This window comes from Alligator mississippiensis, chromosome 4, assembly GCF_030867095.1.
Source record: "Alligator mississippiensis isolate rAllMis1 chromosome 4, rAllMis1, whole genome shotgun sequence".
Taxonomy (NCBI): Eukaryota; Metazoa; Chordata; order Crocodylia; family Alligatoridae; genus Alligator; species Alligator mississippiensis.
The window spans coordinates 71,777,235-71,794,330 of NC_081827.1; the positions used below are offsets into that span (position 1 = coordinate 71,777,235).

Consider the following 17,096-nt stretch of genomic DNA (forward strand, 5'->3'; position numbering starts at 1 on the left):
AGGATACTGCAGCAAGGTTGGCCACCAGCAATGGCCATAATGCCCCCTGGTGGCCTTGAGGGTCCTGTTCTAATCCAGTTCCCTGGGCACCCTTCCTTTTTCCTCACCTACCACACCTTCATGTAATGAATTGACTGGTGAAAAAGGAGGCTGACCTAGGGTCCCAACCTGAACCCTCATTTACTCTCAATCTGTGGGTTCCTAATGAACCCTTCTGATCCCTGTCCTGCCCTCAGGTGCCAAATATGGCCCTCCTGGTCTGCCCATGCCCATCAGGGCACTAATCATCTTAAGGGCTTATTTTGTGGCCTCTGACCTCTCCTACAGCTATGACCATGCTTCATAGGTGTCATTGTTCAGCCACCTGTTGGGGCCTTGACCTCTGTCCCTTTTCTTTCTCTGGGCCCTTAACCTGCACTGGACCTGGCTCCTGGTCTCCCAGACCTGGCCCTGTCTCTGCCCTGCTCAGGCACTGGGCCCCATGGCAGTGTCTATGCTCTGCTCGGGCATTGCTTTAGTCTGTCACTAGGCTACAGCCCCTTTCTTGGTCACCGCCTGTCCACACCTTGAGTCCAGCCCTTAGCAGGGCCCAAGCAGCCAGATGCCCCTTGGGCACTGCTGGGACCTCCTCTATGCCAGGTAGTCCCAACCCAAACCACCAGTTCTAAACTATAACAAAAGAGAAAGTCCACTAGCTGTAACACAAATTACCCCCATGTAGAGTCATAACTTTTCTGTAAGATGCAAGTCTCCCTTAGCTCTGTCTTTGCAGCTCCTTTGGACAGCTCTCTATTGTTAGGCAGGTTATCCCCCACAGCCATCTTGCTCCAGGGCTCCTCTCTCCACAGTCCACAGGACCAGACTGCCTGCTCTGGATCAGGCAGGTTTATATGCCTCCCAAACCCTGCTCCTTCCAGTCAGATAGCTTGGTACCAGTCAGGGCATGGCTGCCTCTCTTTCATTCTGATGGGCAGCCTACTATTGCTACTGTGGTTGCTACAGCTGTGCTCTTGTTGTTTCAGCACAGCCCTACCTTATAGTCCTATTGCTTTACTGCTAGCTCTTGGGCTATGGCTTCCTGTCATGCAACCAGGCTTGGAGCTGTGCTGCTACACCTCTGGGCCTGAGTGACAGTGATTAAAAAGGAGAGGATTTGGGGGCAGGAGAGATTAAGAACTCTGTTCTGAAGATGTTGATCTTGAGCTGACAGACATCACCAAGGGATCTCAAAGATATAGGCCTGATCCAAAGCCTATTATAGTCTGCAGAAACACTAGTTCAAACTTTCCTTACAAACTCATAACAGGATTTCCCACATATGCATACTAAATATTTGCTTATATTGCGGAGATTGTAATTAAAGTTTGGCATTATTCTGTGAGGCTGAAAGTGTTCTATTGGCCTGCTCTGGGCTGTCAATGTGACCTCCCTCCCCAAATTACCATCAAGGGAAAGACCCTGCAGGTAGTTGATCACTTCCCTTACCTCAGCAGCCACCTCTTTCAGAGACTGAACATTGATGAGGAACACCAATGCTCAAGTGCCTGCTTTAGGAAGTTGCTTCCTTGTGTCTTTATTCATTGTGATCTCTGGAAAGACACCAAGATCCAGGTTTACAATGCAGTCACCATCCCTTCTCACCTCTATAGATATGACATGTGGGTGCCCTACCATCATCATCTCAAGAGCCTGGAAAGGTATCTGCAATGCCTGCCACTTTAAGGTTTCAAGTTGGCAGTGGAGCAGCCAGCAGGTGGTTTCTAGCACATCTAGGCTAGCACATGACTAGGAGGACCCTGGTATTGGCTGAGGGGGCCGAGCAGCCTCCAGTTTAACCCAGGCCCTCAGAGAGAGAAGCAGCAGTCTGAGATGAGCAGGCAAGGAAGCAACGTCAGGTTGAGCTGCTCTGGTAACACTAGGGGGTAAGGGCAGGAGCTATGCGAATGGTTTGGAGGCTGACCTAAAACTGACCCTGCTGGGGATGGGTGGCCTGGTGGGGCTGTTTGTGGTAGAACAGTCCCCCAGAAATGCCAGGCCACATACCTCCCCAGTGAAAGGTGAGGAGGGGCCTGAACACCCCAGCCTCTGCCTACAGGTGGGTTACCTACGCCAGAGAAGAGTAGGCCAGGCAGGCCCAGCCTGTTAAGGGGGCTGCCTGAGTGTAAGGGCTAGGCATGGCAGCAGCCATCTGAGCCCACAGGGCGGAAGACCTCAGTGGCCCACAGGGGCTGAGTGAGAGAAGTGGCCTGGAGTGAGGCTGTGTGTGGCCCTAAGAAGGGGGCAGAAGACCCAGTGAGGGCTGAGTGATAGTGAAGCAGCCCAGTGGGCAGCCCAGCGAGGTGTCTGGCATGTAAGTGGCCCAGTTGAGGGGTAGTGAAATGGAGTGGCCCTGGTGAGAGGGCAGAATTACTTAAATGGGACTGCAGAATTATGGGATATGAGAATATAGAATATTGGATAAAGAATGGAAGGCCTGGTATGTGCCACCCAACTGGAGGCTGGGTGCTAGGCAAAGAAACATCTGCAAGGCATGGGGCACCTGTAAGGGGAGGTTGGATCATGTACTAAGGCCCTTGGCATCAGGAAGGCAAGCGATGGACAGCCTCCCACCTTAGAAACAGCAATCATATTTATTTCCATCAAGGCTAGCAGGGCAGAGGTTTAGCCCTGAAAAGGTGGGCGGCCAGCACTGAGACCCAACCTTAAAAGGCCAGGCTGTTACAGTATCATTAATGCTGCCTCTGGAAAATCCTCCACATCAAATAGGAAGATCATCACACAAATGCCAGCATCCTTGCTGAAACCATGCTATCTGCATTGAGTTGGTGATCCTTAAGCATCAGCTTCACTGGTCCTTGTGTGTAGATGCCCAACTCTCAAGTCCCAAAACAAGTGCTTTTCTCCCTGTTTAGTAGCAGCCTGCGATCTCATGGTAGCCAGAGGAAATGCTACAAAGACATGTTGAAGGCATATCTCAAGAAAACGGACACTGACATCAAGAGTTGGGAGGAGCTGGCTACCTACCAACTGACTACAATGAAGCTGCAACCTCAACCAAGTGGCGGCCCATTTGGAGGTAAAGTGTCCTGCCTTTGAAGCAGAGAAGAGAGAGTGGAGGAAGGAAAAGGAGAGGAATCCCAGCCTGCAACCTACACTCCACTGTGGAAAGACCTGCAACTTTTGTGGGCAGGTCTGTGGCTCAAGGATTGGACTCTTAGGTCATTTCAATGAGCCGTGGTAGAGATCATCCTCAAACTGAGGGATGCTGACCATGATTCTGTAAGGAGGGTTAAATTGCTGTGATGTCTTTTGGAGACAGAAGGAAGCTCATCTTTAAGACATTAAGTTTGTCACTGTCAAGTGGAAATGTGCTGTGTAGATAGTTGGGTATGCTGTAACTGCTTTTTACAAGTATGTTGAGACAGAATGTCACCCCTAACCAGTCTCAGTTCCTCTTAAAATAGTTTTTATTTGTGGTTTTAAGATATAATGTTTACTAGAAAAAAGTTCGAAAAACCCTCAAAATGTTTCTATGATGTGACCAGCAACATGAGGATATGAATTGTATGGTTTAAGTGAAGTACCTTGCACTGGCTTGGCTAAAGACAGAAACCTATCTATCTATTAGACTGAAATTTGGGAAAGCTGATGTACTGAAACAGCTGTTTATCAACTATTACATCTGTGACAGATAATAGAAAAGAGGAACTAAAACACCAGTCTTCAGATGGTGCTTTTCATGGAAAGCTGCTTTTAAGATGCAAGACGGCTTTAAAACAAAGCTTTATGATCTTGTTAGTTAAAGGAATGATAAAGATGAAGGAAAAGGAAGTTGATGTCAGAAACAAACAGTGGGGAAAAAGTGCTTACTCAAAGAGAAATCGGGAGGGAAGGCTTGGAGTCTTAATTTTTTTTTTAAAAAGGCAGATTTTAATATAGAAAAAAGAAATGAAATAAGGGGAAAGGGAGAACAGCTGGGAACATGTGATGTGTGTTGTTTTGTTTTTTTTTAGATAAAACTTGCTACAGTTCTCAATGTGTAATTGAGGAATATCTGACTGAAAAGTTTGAAGGTGGGATAATTCTGTTTGTTAGTACATCTCAACAGTTATACTTACTCTGGAAAACATGATCTTGATTTTTTTCACACTTCACTTTGATTATTGCTTTTCTTCCAAGCTTATCTGATTGGAGAGAACCAGAGGAGATGGCTTTTTCAGCTCTGTGGCCATAGTCTTTGCCTTTTTGTTACCCCCCTGCTGGATAACCTTGATTGCATTTCTGTTCCATCACCCTGCGCTCACAACTTCTTGCTATTTTGTGGAATAAACAATAATGTAATGGCTAATAGCCTAACAGGGAGTGAATGCTCTTCTTCTTTCCCTAGTTCTCTGCCTTCTTCCTGCTGCATTCAATAGATTGTCGTAAAAGCAACATCTTCTCGCAGCAGCTGCTGGGAAAAGACCTTGCATGAGGGGCATGATAGTGTGCCAAGAGCAAACGGACAGAGGCAACCAGCATTACTGGAGGGATGAAAAAGGTGGGATGGAAAGTAATTTAAAAAGAAGGACGATGTCCTTTGATTTTGAATTTGGAACATGTGTAAGGCCTTGTTGCATGTTATATTTGGGACATGTTAACTGCACTTAAAACACTAGCATGTGAGGGCCTTATTACACATTGAACTTCGAGCTGCTCAAATATCTATCAGTGTTAGTGCTAATTTGAGTTTGGAGCAGTCACACCTTAAGGCTTTGACTGTCTTCCACCTGCACAGCTGTGACTTGCTACTAGAGGGCTGGTGATCAGGGGCCTGACTATGAGCTACAACTTTGAATTATCACTAAAGGCTGGTGAGCCAGGACAGACTTTTTTCCCTGCTCTAGGTGGGTTGGGGAGGGTGAGAGATGGGTTGGGGGGTGGGAACATGAAGCTAGAAAGCAGAGAGTTAATGGGATGGCAGTGGTTAATGAAATGGGAGCTGGAAAGGAAGTGGAGCAAGGGTGGTAATATGAAGAAAGTCCGCCACTGAAGGATAAAGTAAGAAAAAAAAAATTAAAAGAAACAGAGGAAGTAAATTTAAAGCTCTCATGTTTTAATAAATTGGGATTTGAGATGGGGGGGGGGGGCTGGTCATGCTCCCTGGGGTGTCTGGGAGGTAGGCATGGAAAGGGAAGGTATTTTTGAAGAAGCTACTGCCCCTGCTCTGCCAAGGAAGTCCCAGCTCATGGAGACCTGATCCCACCCTGCCTAGACCTCACTCCTGGATCCATCCATATCCTGTGACTAGAGGTGCACCGATACGTTGGTCCATACCGTATCAACATGATAAAAGGAAATTGACATTAGCGGCAATCGGCATTTTTTTTGGTTGATGTGGCTGATTAATGTCGCCAATAAATGCCACGTATACTGGGCAGTAGAGTTTGGGGTAGAACGTTTGATTCCCACAGAACAGGAGGGTGGGACAGGGACGCTGTATCCTGGGGCGATAGAGGACTGAAACTTAGGCAACTTGTTTGTGGTGAGCAGCCCTACATTTACACAACAGGAGCTGGGTAACACTTATCAGAGATAAACCTAGGTTGAAGTAGCATAACTTTTCCAAAAAATAAAAAAATATGTTCCAGGTCAAATTAGCTGGATCAGTTCAGCTTCCCTTCACGCCAGCAGCATCCTCTTATAGGCTAAGACAAAGTGTAGTTTGCTGCACTGGTTTGGTACCCAAGCCAAAATGGGTACCAGCATTGTGTAGTGGAGGGTGCACCCTGTCCAAATGCACTGCAGACAGGACACCCTACAAGTCTTGTAACTGGCTTCCTGCTGGCCAGCTTCCAGCAGGAGGATCTTGGCTACATGCTGACATTATGGAAATAGGGGACTCCTTCCTATTGGTCCTGTGGCTGTTAGCTGACTGCAAGCGAGACTCAGGGGTATCTGAATCCCAAGCCTCTGAGCTTGGGCCTGCACGTAGGATGCCTGCTAATGGATTTGGAAGAAGAGATGGGTGGAGGATACTTGATGGTTGAAGCACCACCATTGGCAACATGTAGGGGGTGCACACCCTGAGATATGGTCTTCCCTGAGAGAAGCACCAGCAGCACTTCCGGTTTTGCAGTGATTGGCTGCTGAGGGACTCCCTGCATTGGTGATCTGCTGCTAGTGCCCCCCACTATTAGGAGGCACCAGTTGCCCATGAGCACCACATACAGTGTTAGAACAATTGAATTTTGTTCAATCACTTGATATATTTGTATCACGTCCAGCAGAGGGACCTTAGCACAGCACAGGATGGGGGGATTATCTATCTCTCTCTCTCTCTCTAACACCCTTTTCCCCAACACGTGCTGTGCTAAGGTCCCTCTGCTGGGGAGGATACAAACGGGCCCCTTAGCAGACGCCCGTCAGCAGCACACAGTAGAACATGTTGGACCGCGCTCCCAGCAAGCTGCGCCTGCGCAGAAAGCGCCGCAAACCTAACGCGTTCTAAGCGTAACGTGTGCTGACGAGCGCTCCCTCGCGCGTGCGGCCCCCAGGAACTCCCACCCCACGCTCGGGGGTAAGCTAAGCAGCTCCCACCCCTTGTGCCGGAGGTGACTCAGGAAAAAAGTCCCGCGGGCCATAGCATGTGGTTGCAGATCGCGTCTTGGCGCAACCTCGCAAGCGCTGCCTCACTCAGCCCCCTTCCCCCCGCACCGGAGTCCTGAGCTCGGCGCCTCGGCCGTCTTCGTGCCTTTCCGCCACGCCACACCCCGCACATGCGCCCTCGGGCGGCGCCCGGGCGGGGCGGGCGGGGGTTGTTGTGGAGCGGCCGGAGCACGTGAAGAGCGCAACGTCATCATAACACTCGTAGGAACATGGCGGCTCCTGCGGGCGGAAAGGTAACGGGCGGGAAGGCGGCCCTGCTCCCCCCGCCCGGGGTGCGGTGCTGGGGTGAGGCCGGGGGCGCCCGACGGCGGTTGCCGCCGCGACAGCGCTGTGCCAGGCCCCGGGCGCTCGGCGGGCAGGGGGCTGGGTCGGGCCCGGGGGTGATAGGCCGCGCTGCTACTGGTGCTGCTGGAGTAGGGGGCCGGGGCCGGGATTGTCCCTGGGAGCAGGACACGTACACAGAGGCAGAGAGAGACACACACACGTATATATACCCTGGTACATGTGGGCACATGCACACAGCACTGGTGTGCACACAGCACTGGTGCATGTACGTGCACTTGTGCACATGTGTACGTGCACATGCATGCTTGTGTTGGTACAAGTACATGCTAGTACACTCACAGATATACGCTCTGGTACGCATACGTACGCATGCTTGCTCAAAATGACTTGTTCCCCTCTACAATAAATTCACCTTCCAGAGCCAAATGTAGAAGTGACAGGATGCAGATGGGGATTTCTGAATCCTGGTCATGTCGAGTGACTGATTGGCTGGCTGGCTACCTCACAGGATCCCATGACGTGAACTTGGGTTCACAAAAGTGTGTGCTCTATATTTATATCTTAGTCCAGCGGTTCCCAAATTCTGACAGATTGTGCACCACAATTTTAAACCGGTACAACCTCAAGAACCACCAGCAAATTTTTCAGTTTAACCTTAAGTATCACCAGCAAATTTTTGTCATATAAAGTACCCAAGGTGGGGACTGTATGCGACAACCAGAAGGATTCTGTTGTCCTTGTCAGCTTTGTGCGTGTTGTAGTAGCTTGGAACAGGGTTGCTGATTTGAGTGGCTACAGTTTTGGGATTGTACTGTAATTATAGGAATCCCTGCTCCAGATCTAGTTGTGTGTTTAGGATGGAAGCAGGTGGTATGAAGGTATTTGTGGTGATCAGTGGGTTTCCCATATGATGTGGTGGCAATGTGGCCATTGTAAACCTTCACCATGGTGTCTAGGAAATGAATTTGCTAGATCAGGGGTTGTCAACTGGGGGTATGTGTACCCCTGGGGATACTCGGACTGGTCCTAGGGGATACGCGTGGGCAGGTGGGGATGGAGCGCAGCCACCTCCCAGGAGTAGGGCCGGGGTGCAGAAGCTCATGCGTGGCGGCAGCTGCTGCCATCCACCAGCCCGGAGAGCTTCCCTGCCCTGCAGAGGGGCACCGCTGCCCTCACCCCTCTCTGGCCATGGTCCTAGGAGGTGGTGGCGCGCTGTCCCTGTGTGCGCACGCCATCCCTGCCTCTCCACTTGGTGTCCAGCTGCGTGTCCCCGCTCCCCTGGTAGCTGGCCATGTAAAACCCCCCTCCCCGGCACTTGGCATCTGGCTGTGTGCTTACCCCCTGCCTTGCCCCCCCCCTTCCTCCCCCGCTTGGTGTCTGGCTGCCAGGGGTACTTAGACTAAAAAAAGGTTGAAAACCCCTGTGTTAGAGTGTTCCCAAATCAGTTTGATGGAGGGGTGGAAGTTCTTAAAGTCCTGGTGAGATTCCTTCCCATGCATCCATATGAAGAAGATATCATCATTGTACCTAAAGTATATCCAGGGGATGACACAGCTGCAGAGGAAGTGGACTTGGAGGTCTGTCATAAATATATTGTCATATTGTGGGGCTGTACATGTGCCCACGGCAGTGTCATTTGTAGGTATGGGGGGTCCCTAGAGAGTTGTGTGTGAAGACAAAGCATATGAGTGTGATGGAAATGGAAGCAATGTCCTCACTGGGGATAATGTTTGGATGGCTTGTAATCTTTGCTCATGGATATATAGAGATGTGATGTCCATGGTAGCTAGTATGGTATTTGCTGGAAGTGTGTTAGTGGAGCCAGTTTCTTTAAGAAATCTGTGGTGTCTTTGAAACAGCTTGCAGCTAAGGTACAGCTGAATGGAAACCTTGAGACTATTTTTCTGCACCCTAAGACTAAAGGGAATATATCTATGACAAGGAGCCATGCAGTGATTAACCTGCCATTGACCAAACTCATACACAAGGACAACTAGAGTCCACCTGAGGGCTGAAGCCCCACTCTAGACCTGTATGTAAACTATTTCTCGCTCCATGCGTGCTTTGAGAGTACCCAAAAAACAACACTTACATTACAACCTCAGTCCTGCAGAATGGAAAGTCATACTCACCTTTAAAGACAAGCCTGATATTATCGTACAACAAGATAAGTGGAGTGTCGCTGTTGTCATGCTGTTGGACAAAACAGCATACATACAGGAAACCAAGCAACACCTTTCCAACATAGACTTTTACGAAGTTGGGACAGAGGATACCACAGCACAATACCAGGAGGAATTACAACCTCCAAATGCTGCCTCTGGAAGCACAGGAGATGGTCACAATTTTTAAAACATATTTTTAGTTAGGCGCTCGCTAGAATGCTAATATGGCCATGTAAACAATATGTGTTATGACCTCAGTCTTGCAGAACGGAGAGCCATACTTTTGGTGTAGTAATACTATGTACTTTCTTTTTACGGACTTTAAGGAGACTTAATTCTAAGCTCCTGAGACAGAGCAAAAATAGTTCCGTATTATAAATGAATGATAGTTGGTATAACTTGACATACCGATTACATTATTTGGTGAGGACTGAAATATAGCATAGTTCTCAACTGTGCCCATGTTAATGGAAATCTTTTTTTGTTTTTTGCATGTGTCCTTACGATTCCCAAACACTTTTCAGTTTTCATTGTATATCAATTTAAAAGTAGTATACAGATTTATGCTATAATAGCATCTTACAAAAAATCCTTGAAGCTAGTATTATTGTCAAATGTAGTACTCAAGGGGTAAATGGGATTACTCATAAAGAAACAGATCGATTTGGTTGGACAGGTTGCATTAAATTAGATCTCATGAAACTTTGTCTTCCAGAAAAAAAGTATTAATTTCTTTTCTTGTTTTTTCTTCCCCTAGTGGTTGGTCATTGAGTTTTGATTTTAATAATTATTCTTTCTGTGTTATCCATAGAGAGTCCTCTTTCCTTTGCTATTTCATTCATATTGACTTCCCTTATGATTCCTTTTTTAGGACCCAATTCACTTAACATTTTCCTGGTTAGGTGTTAGTTTTATTTTCAGGATCTTAATTTTTATTGGTGCAGCTTTTGGACCTACTTGAATTGCGGCAAGACAAAGGGTTTTTCGCATCCCACTCATGGTGCGCAGAGCCAGTTTCGTGGACATTTCACAGTAGCTTCACCCCTCACCACTGATTGGAGGAGGGGCCCTGGCAGCCCTGTCCCTTGCTACCAAAATACTTTTGCTTTCCTGACTGGCACCTTCACTTAGTCACTAGGTCAGCCTCTCAGTAATTTTCACTCAAATCATGTGCTCTATGGCTGCAGTGGTTGCTGTGCTGTCTTTGTATTCTAGTAAGCATTTTGTTGGGTTGATTCCGTGAGAAATTGTGGCCAGTGCCATTTTTCATGGGGAGCGCCATTTTTTGTGGTTTCTGTGACAATCATAAAATAGCAATTTAAGTAAGTCCCTACATCCTGATCCCTTGATCAGCATGTTAAAAAAAAAATCTTTCTGCTTGTCATAGATTTACTCCTAGTTAAGGGCAAAATAAACCTTAGCCTTTTGTTATACTTAAATCACTTATTTTAATTGAAATCTCACTGTTGCCATGTATATAGCTGCGCTACTTTGGTAGCTCAAGACATTTCCAATACACCTGAATTAGACTTAAAAAATGCTTACTTTTGTGAACTTTGAACTCTTTTCTAGAGTGCATGGTTCTCAGTGTTACTAGCTATTGACACTTGAATCACAAGATTCCTTAAAGTCTTGTACCTGCAGTCATGTGATTGAGAGGGTGGTCATGTTTGGTTTTTTTAATATAAAAAGCATGATTCTTGCCCTTCTAGTCATAGAGAAAAACTTGAAAATATGACATGTAAATGCTCAAAACATACCAGATGTAGAAATTATGTTAATAAAAAATAAATAAAACTGAATCAGTATGGGTCAATCTCCTGGGTAGATGGAATTTTTTTTTTTAAAGGACATGGGTCAGGTCAGGTCTCTGGAATGCAAGTGGCTGGCTGTAATTAGTTCCATAATCATTCTTTTATTAGCAGAATTGGAACTAACTTATTAAGGTAAGATATAGGGTGGTATTTTTTTATCCTTGAGGCTTAAGAGAGAAACTGTCAGATATGAGTAGATGCTGTTTTGTTGTCTTGTGCGTGCCTTCCCCCCTGCCTCCCCTTCTCTCCCCCCCCCAAAAGCAAACAAACAAACAAACCCAACCCATTGGTATTAGTGAGGTTTTGAAAATTGATAGCATTGGGCTTTCCACCGTTTAATGTTATTGTTATGTTCACAAAGGTGTGGTTAGGAAAGAAGTAAGAACTTTGTACCTGTTTCAGCTAATTAAAGCAAGTTGCACTCCTTTCCAGACTTGTATTGTTCACATGTGGCTTCTCATTAAGTGGCTTTGTAAACACTACTTTAAAAATTAGCCTTGGAGATACTGGAATTACCTTGCATGTTTTGACTGGGAGTACTTTTGGTATCACAGCACTTCTCATTAGAACTGAAAAGGTGTGTAGTAGAACACATTCTCTGTCTTCTTGAAGCACGATGAAATAAAAGTCATTATATATGTTTCTACGGTATGCTAATTTTTATAAGTAATTTAGGATGCAGGCTTGCTGCTCACTTGTAAGGAGTATTGCTTGACCAATATGTAGAGAATTCAATTGGGGATCTTCAGAACGTCTACCACTTAAACTTATATAGGTATATCGTGCTCTGTACTCAGGAGCCAGAACAACTTGTATATCTGGATGAGGAAACTTATCACCCAGTTGCTGGTGGTTTATGTGCATTCCTCAAATGGCTCAAGAAGATTCACTAATCTGACTCTTCAGAAGAAGTCACTGATGTATTGCGTTAGTTGGTGGCAGCATAAAATAACCTGTTCATGTTACCAGGGTCAAGGTATCTTGCAAAATCCCAGCCCTGTGGAAGAAAAAGGTTGTGCCCACTTGAACTGAGATAAGTCTGTAACATGGAGAATTTTTATTGTGGCTTCAGTCTAAGATAACCTTTTTCCCCAGAGTGAGATACTGCAGTACAGTGTCATTGTGCCTACTGCTCCACTCTGACTTAGCCTGTTAATCTGCCATCAGTATTCCCACACTGCTCTAAACCTTTGCCTTTAAACCTAGCCAGTCTCTTTATCTGTCTGTGATCATGCTTACTAGCTCTCACTTCCCAGTTTAAAATTCTGATTTACTACCAGATTGTTCCTCTTCTTGCTTGGATGCTCCAGGGATCAAAAATTTTGTTGAACACCTCTACCATCTTTCTATGAGCATGCTAACCATTGCTTACACCTTTTCCATCATCTGGCCTATAAAGAAGTCATCAACCTACTGTTGCAGTGGGGCCAAGGCAAAAGTACAGCCAGTCCTGAGAAGGAATCAATGAAATTAAGACACTTGTGATGTCATAGCCACTCAGAAGATAGTAGTATGTTACTACTGTGATGGCTTGGAGTACAGATTGAAAGTCCCTACTGCGAGGTGTTGAATAACTCTTTGGAGAAGATGCTCCCCCATTGCACATTTGGGATACGCTTTTGGACAGAACCATGGTCAGCAGCTCTTGGGTGTACTAGTAGGTGTCTGAGAGCCAGGACTTTTTTGCCGGGCCATTAGCCCAGCTGCTCACTTTTGAAGCTTGAATTTAAGATGCCTGTTTTGGAGTCTGCTATTGATTCTTGTCTTTAGCAGCACTCCTGGCTGTAAGAGGCATGGTGAGGTTAATAATAGCTGTGTATGGCTTTGCACTCACTGTTGGTACTTTTCTTGCCTTCGAGAGTTGATACCTGCGTTAGAGACCTTCAGGTGCTCTAATGCTGATGATGGCATAACATATAGCAAAGTTGAGGGCCTGCAAAAAGTGCAGTGAAAAAGAGATACTCAAACAACTTTGCTGGATCCTGAGCCAAATGTTCCAAGGTAGAGGGAGCACATGAAGCAAAACCACGACTGTTGTTTACAACAGCCCAAGGAGTTGACTGAGCATGGCTTCAGCTAGAATTTAGAGTAGGGGTAGACAACCTTTCATGACTGTGGGTTGATATGGCCCACCCCAGGTCAGAGGGGTGGGTCCTAGGACCCTGCTGCCACCAGCGTTCATCCCTGCAGTGATGGTGGGGGGCACCCACAACCCAGCATCTGCAGGCTGGATCCAGCCTGTATACTATAGGTTGCTGACCCCTGCACTAGAGCAAAGAACTTACAGCATAACAAAATTGAGCTTATCTTTGGTTAAGGACACAGTCTTCTTGAACTGGTGAAGTAACCAGAAATAATGCTGGATGCTCTGACCAAGAGGTTTGTGCTACTGAAGGCTACAGCTGCTGTCCAGTTCTTGGCTGCCTCAGTACCATGACCTCCTATGCGAGTGAAGGTTCAGTCAGCACTAGTTCTCCAAGTACTGGAGATCACCCTTTTCTTGGGACCAGTGCTGCTTGAGCATCAGTAGCCAGAGTACTTCTGTCACAGAGAGAATAGCGCTTCATGAAAGCCTAGCTGCTTTGATTCTTCTAACCCCCATGTTGGTCCACTTACATGGCACTCCAGTTTGCATACTGCAGTTTTGAATTTGACTAAATCTTTTTTTCTTGTTAAAGCTGTTATCTCATGTTGTACTTATAATTGAAGGTTGAATTGAAAATGGCCATTGGAGTTGGTTGGAACAGGCAAATAGGTGTCCTAAATAAGTAGGGGCTGTTGTTGGTTAAAGCACATACTGTTTCAAATTTCATAAGCTCAAAGGCATGTACATCAGAGGCCCTGCTGGACTCGGGAGCAGTCTTGTAGAATGAGAATCGTATACAGAAAACATGTATAGCATAGGAGTGATTTTATAGACAAAGCCAAACAGATTTCTTCCCTTTTGGATTTGTCTGTCTGTCATGATGAATCTGTGAAGGTTGCTTTGCTAAATAGTCCCCAGTCATGGACTGACTTAGCAGATTGGAATTTTCAAATTCTTACCTCGGAGTAGGTGCACAAGGCTTGGACAAGGTGAGCTTGTTGGTCATCATTTTGGTTTGATGGGTGCCCCGCCCATGCAAACTGCAATCAGTCTCTCTGCCTGTATTTCTGCCTCCCAGCGTTTTCCAAGACTGTTGCTCTTGCTGTCTCAAATATTATGCAGAATACAGCAGGCAATTAAAATCCTAGGCATGTGCTCATCCACCAGCAGCCTCTCACTGAATGCCTGCCACCTGGTTGTTAGCCTCCTGAAGGTACACTGCTGTCACGAAGGTGTACCAGGTGAAATGGTTCTTTTCTGCTCATGAGCCATAGCAGCAGAGGGTGGTTGGAATTGCTGAGGATAAGGTTGTGGGGGAATGCTTACACTGTTAATATAGATGCCAGTAGCAATCTAACAGCTTCTTTCTTTCTTTGTGTTGTTCAGTGAAATCAAGAGGGAGTTGCTGAAAATGCTAGTGCCAAATATTTTTCCAGCTTGTGTTCTTGTTAATGAACCTGTGCTATGGATTAGCAACATCGTTATAGATATGGAGATGGAGATTCATGTTAATAAGCTGAGGCCTGCTGGGGTAAAGGGAGGGGAATATAGGTACCATCATTCATTCTGGGGTATTTGCAAATCCCCAGGAGATTTGATGATTTTGCACATGTAGAATTTCCTAAATTTTGAAAAAACCAGTTACAGTAGCTTTTTGGTGGCACATGCTGCCTTAATGGTTTGTTTGCATACACTGAAATTGTGTGGGCTGGTAATAGTTGGGGAAGGTGAACTTCCAGATGGTTGTGGCCCAGTGTTTCTTTGAGCCAGGGTAGTATCATGTTGCACTGCCTCTGTAGCATCAGGGCAGCTCAGTGCAAATTCCCAGGAAAGTGGCATTTCTGGTCCTGAAATTCTCCTGACACTGTTGGTCACCCCATTTCTGTAGCACCGTCTTCTTTCACTAGTCAGTGCTTGTTTCTTAGCGTGGAAACAAACTGCAGATGATTCCCTCCTTGTTTGTCATATGAACCTTCTTATCTAGTGGTGGTTTAGTATCTTCATCTACCAACAGGTTCATAAACTGTTTTGTAACAGTGGTCACCTGCATCCATTGCGTACATTGCAGTGTTACATTTTGAAACTGCTTATGGATATGGTGAAGACTGCCCATGCAAGCATGTACCTGGTGACCCTCAACACAACATCACAGTCCATTGAGTTATTGCCATTAACAAGGTTAAGATATAAATCATCCTTGCTGCAGTCATTACAGTTTGAAAACTGCACTGTATCTCTCCTGAGAATGGTTATATAGAACAGGGTTTAACAATTACAACCAACTGCCTGCGGCTCAGATCTGGCCTGTGGAGAGATCCAGTCTGTCATGGGGAATTTGTTTTGTGGAGCTGCATCATGCCATCCCTCTGCAGCAAACCCTCTCTGCTGTGGAGCCTGCTTTGCTACAACATCTGAATTTTCCCTTGCTGTAGAGGGGTTGAGAATCTGTCAGCAAGACTTGTGGAAGTGGGATGGAGACTTTTGGCCCACAGGGACATCTGGATTGAAAGCACTGGCCTGCACCAGCAAAAGGTTGTTGACCCCTGATCTAGAACTGTGAGATTTGGGGCAGCTGAATCTGTGGATGTGCAACCTGGAGATTTTAGCATACTGTATATTGTGGTAGCTATCTCAGAATCCTCAAGGGGAGGAAACGCCATAAAGGTCCTGGCTAAGGTTAACCCCCTGCCTTAGCTTAAATTGGGGTAAGCTCTTCCTTTTTATGGAAGCTCTGATATGTGTTAATGAAACCGATAGCTGTATGTATTTGTGTGGTTGCCCCAAGAGAGCACCAGGCCTCAAGGTTCCCTGTCTTTGGACAGCTCCATTTGCTTACAGCAAAAGCTCTGTTATCCAGCATCCCCAGGGAATGGAGGATGACGGTTAATCAAGTATGCACCATCTGGTGCCCTCCCTGGCGTCAGTGTGCCGTGGGTTAGGGAGAAGGGCCTCGTGCAGGCTGCTTTGCTTGGTGCCATGGGCTGAAGAAGTAAAGGAGAACTCAGCTTGTGGTGGCGAAACCAGAAGTGGGACTTCTGGTTTTGCTTTTGCCGTGTCTCTTGGATGCTGGTTAGTGGAGCTTTCCGGTTGATAAAGTGCTAGATAACACAGCTTTTGCTGTATTTCTGGCAGTTGTCGTAGTTCTTTTTCTTCTTTAGAGTTGCTGTGGACAGTAACTTGTAATTGACTTCTTTAGGAGTTGTGAGGGGATTGGTGCTTCTCAAAAATTAGATCCAAGATAGTAAAAAAAAAAATATCAGAGGCTATGCTTGAAGACTTTGGCTTTGATTTTTATATCTTTCTTTCCTGTCTTGAATTAATTGGGTGATGAACCTGGCTCTAATTATATACATTGGAAGATAGGGGTAATAGGTGCAGTACTAAATTATGTATTCTGCAGACGATTAACCTTGGCAAGATTTATGGATGCAGATCTTCAGAATAATTAAAGCTGTACATTTAACATTAATATAGCTATTCCTCTCTGTTTCTTATTTTCCTTTAATTTGTTAATGACATTACTACAAACATACCACTATGGTAATACAGTCAGTTCAGACATGGAAAGGAAGAAACCTAGCATGCTTGCTTGATGACTTCTTTCCTTAGAATAGTTATGTCCATGGTCTAACACAGGGCTGTCGAATTGGTGGCCTGGGGGCTGCATGGAGGAGCTTTGGGGACGAGCCTAGCCACTGCTTCTTCCATTGCTTCTGTTACTGTGGCAGCTGAGGTGTCTGGGCTCTCCCTTCCTCCTCTGGCTTCTGCTTTCTGCCCCTTGCTTCTGGGGTCGGGGTTGTAGGAAGGGGTCTGGGCAGTCTGAATTGAGCATAAGCAGGAGGAAAAGGGGTTGTGATATCTGTACTACACCTTGAGAGGGTCTGGGCTGTGTGGAGTGGGGCTAGACTGTCTGCATTGTGCTGGGAAGGGGGCTGAGTAGGGGGAGCCAAGCAGCCCACGCTGTGCTTGCAGCTGGGAGAAGGGCTGTCCTCTGTGTATAGTGGGAAGGGGGTCAGAGTACTCATATGGCAAGCGGAGGCCAGGAGAGTTGCCTCCAGAGCATGTGGTCCAGGGGTTCCCCACAATATCCAGGGTTAA

The 17,096-nt window shown here is 46.3% G+C and overlaps 1 protein-coding gene across 2 annotated transcripts in view; it reads left to right on the forward strand.

Annotated features, from left to right (window-relative positions):
* The first annotated feature begins 6,770 nt into the window (after positions 1–6,770).
* Positions 6,771–17,096, forward strand: part of TBC1D15 (TBC1 domain family member 15) — an 80,428-nt gene continuing 70,102 nt past the window's right edge. Inside the window, exon 1 of one of the 2 annotated variants that reach the window (XM_019493688.2) lies at positions 6,771–6,881. In XM_019493688.2, the coding sequence (XP_019349233.1) occupies positions 6,858–6,881 (24 nt within the window). In that variant the 5' untranslated portion in view covers positions 6,771–6,857. The remainder of the gene's footprint in view (positions 6,882–17,096) is intronic. The other variant, XM_014595871.3, reaches the window with a different exon arrangement.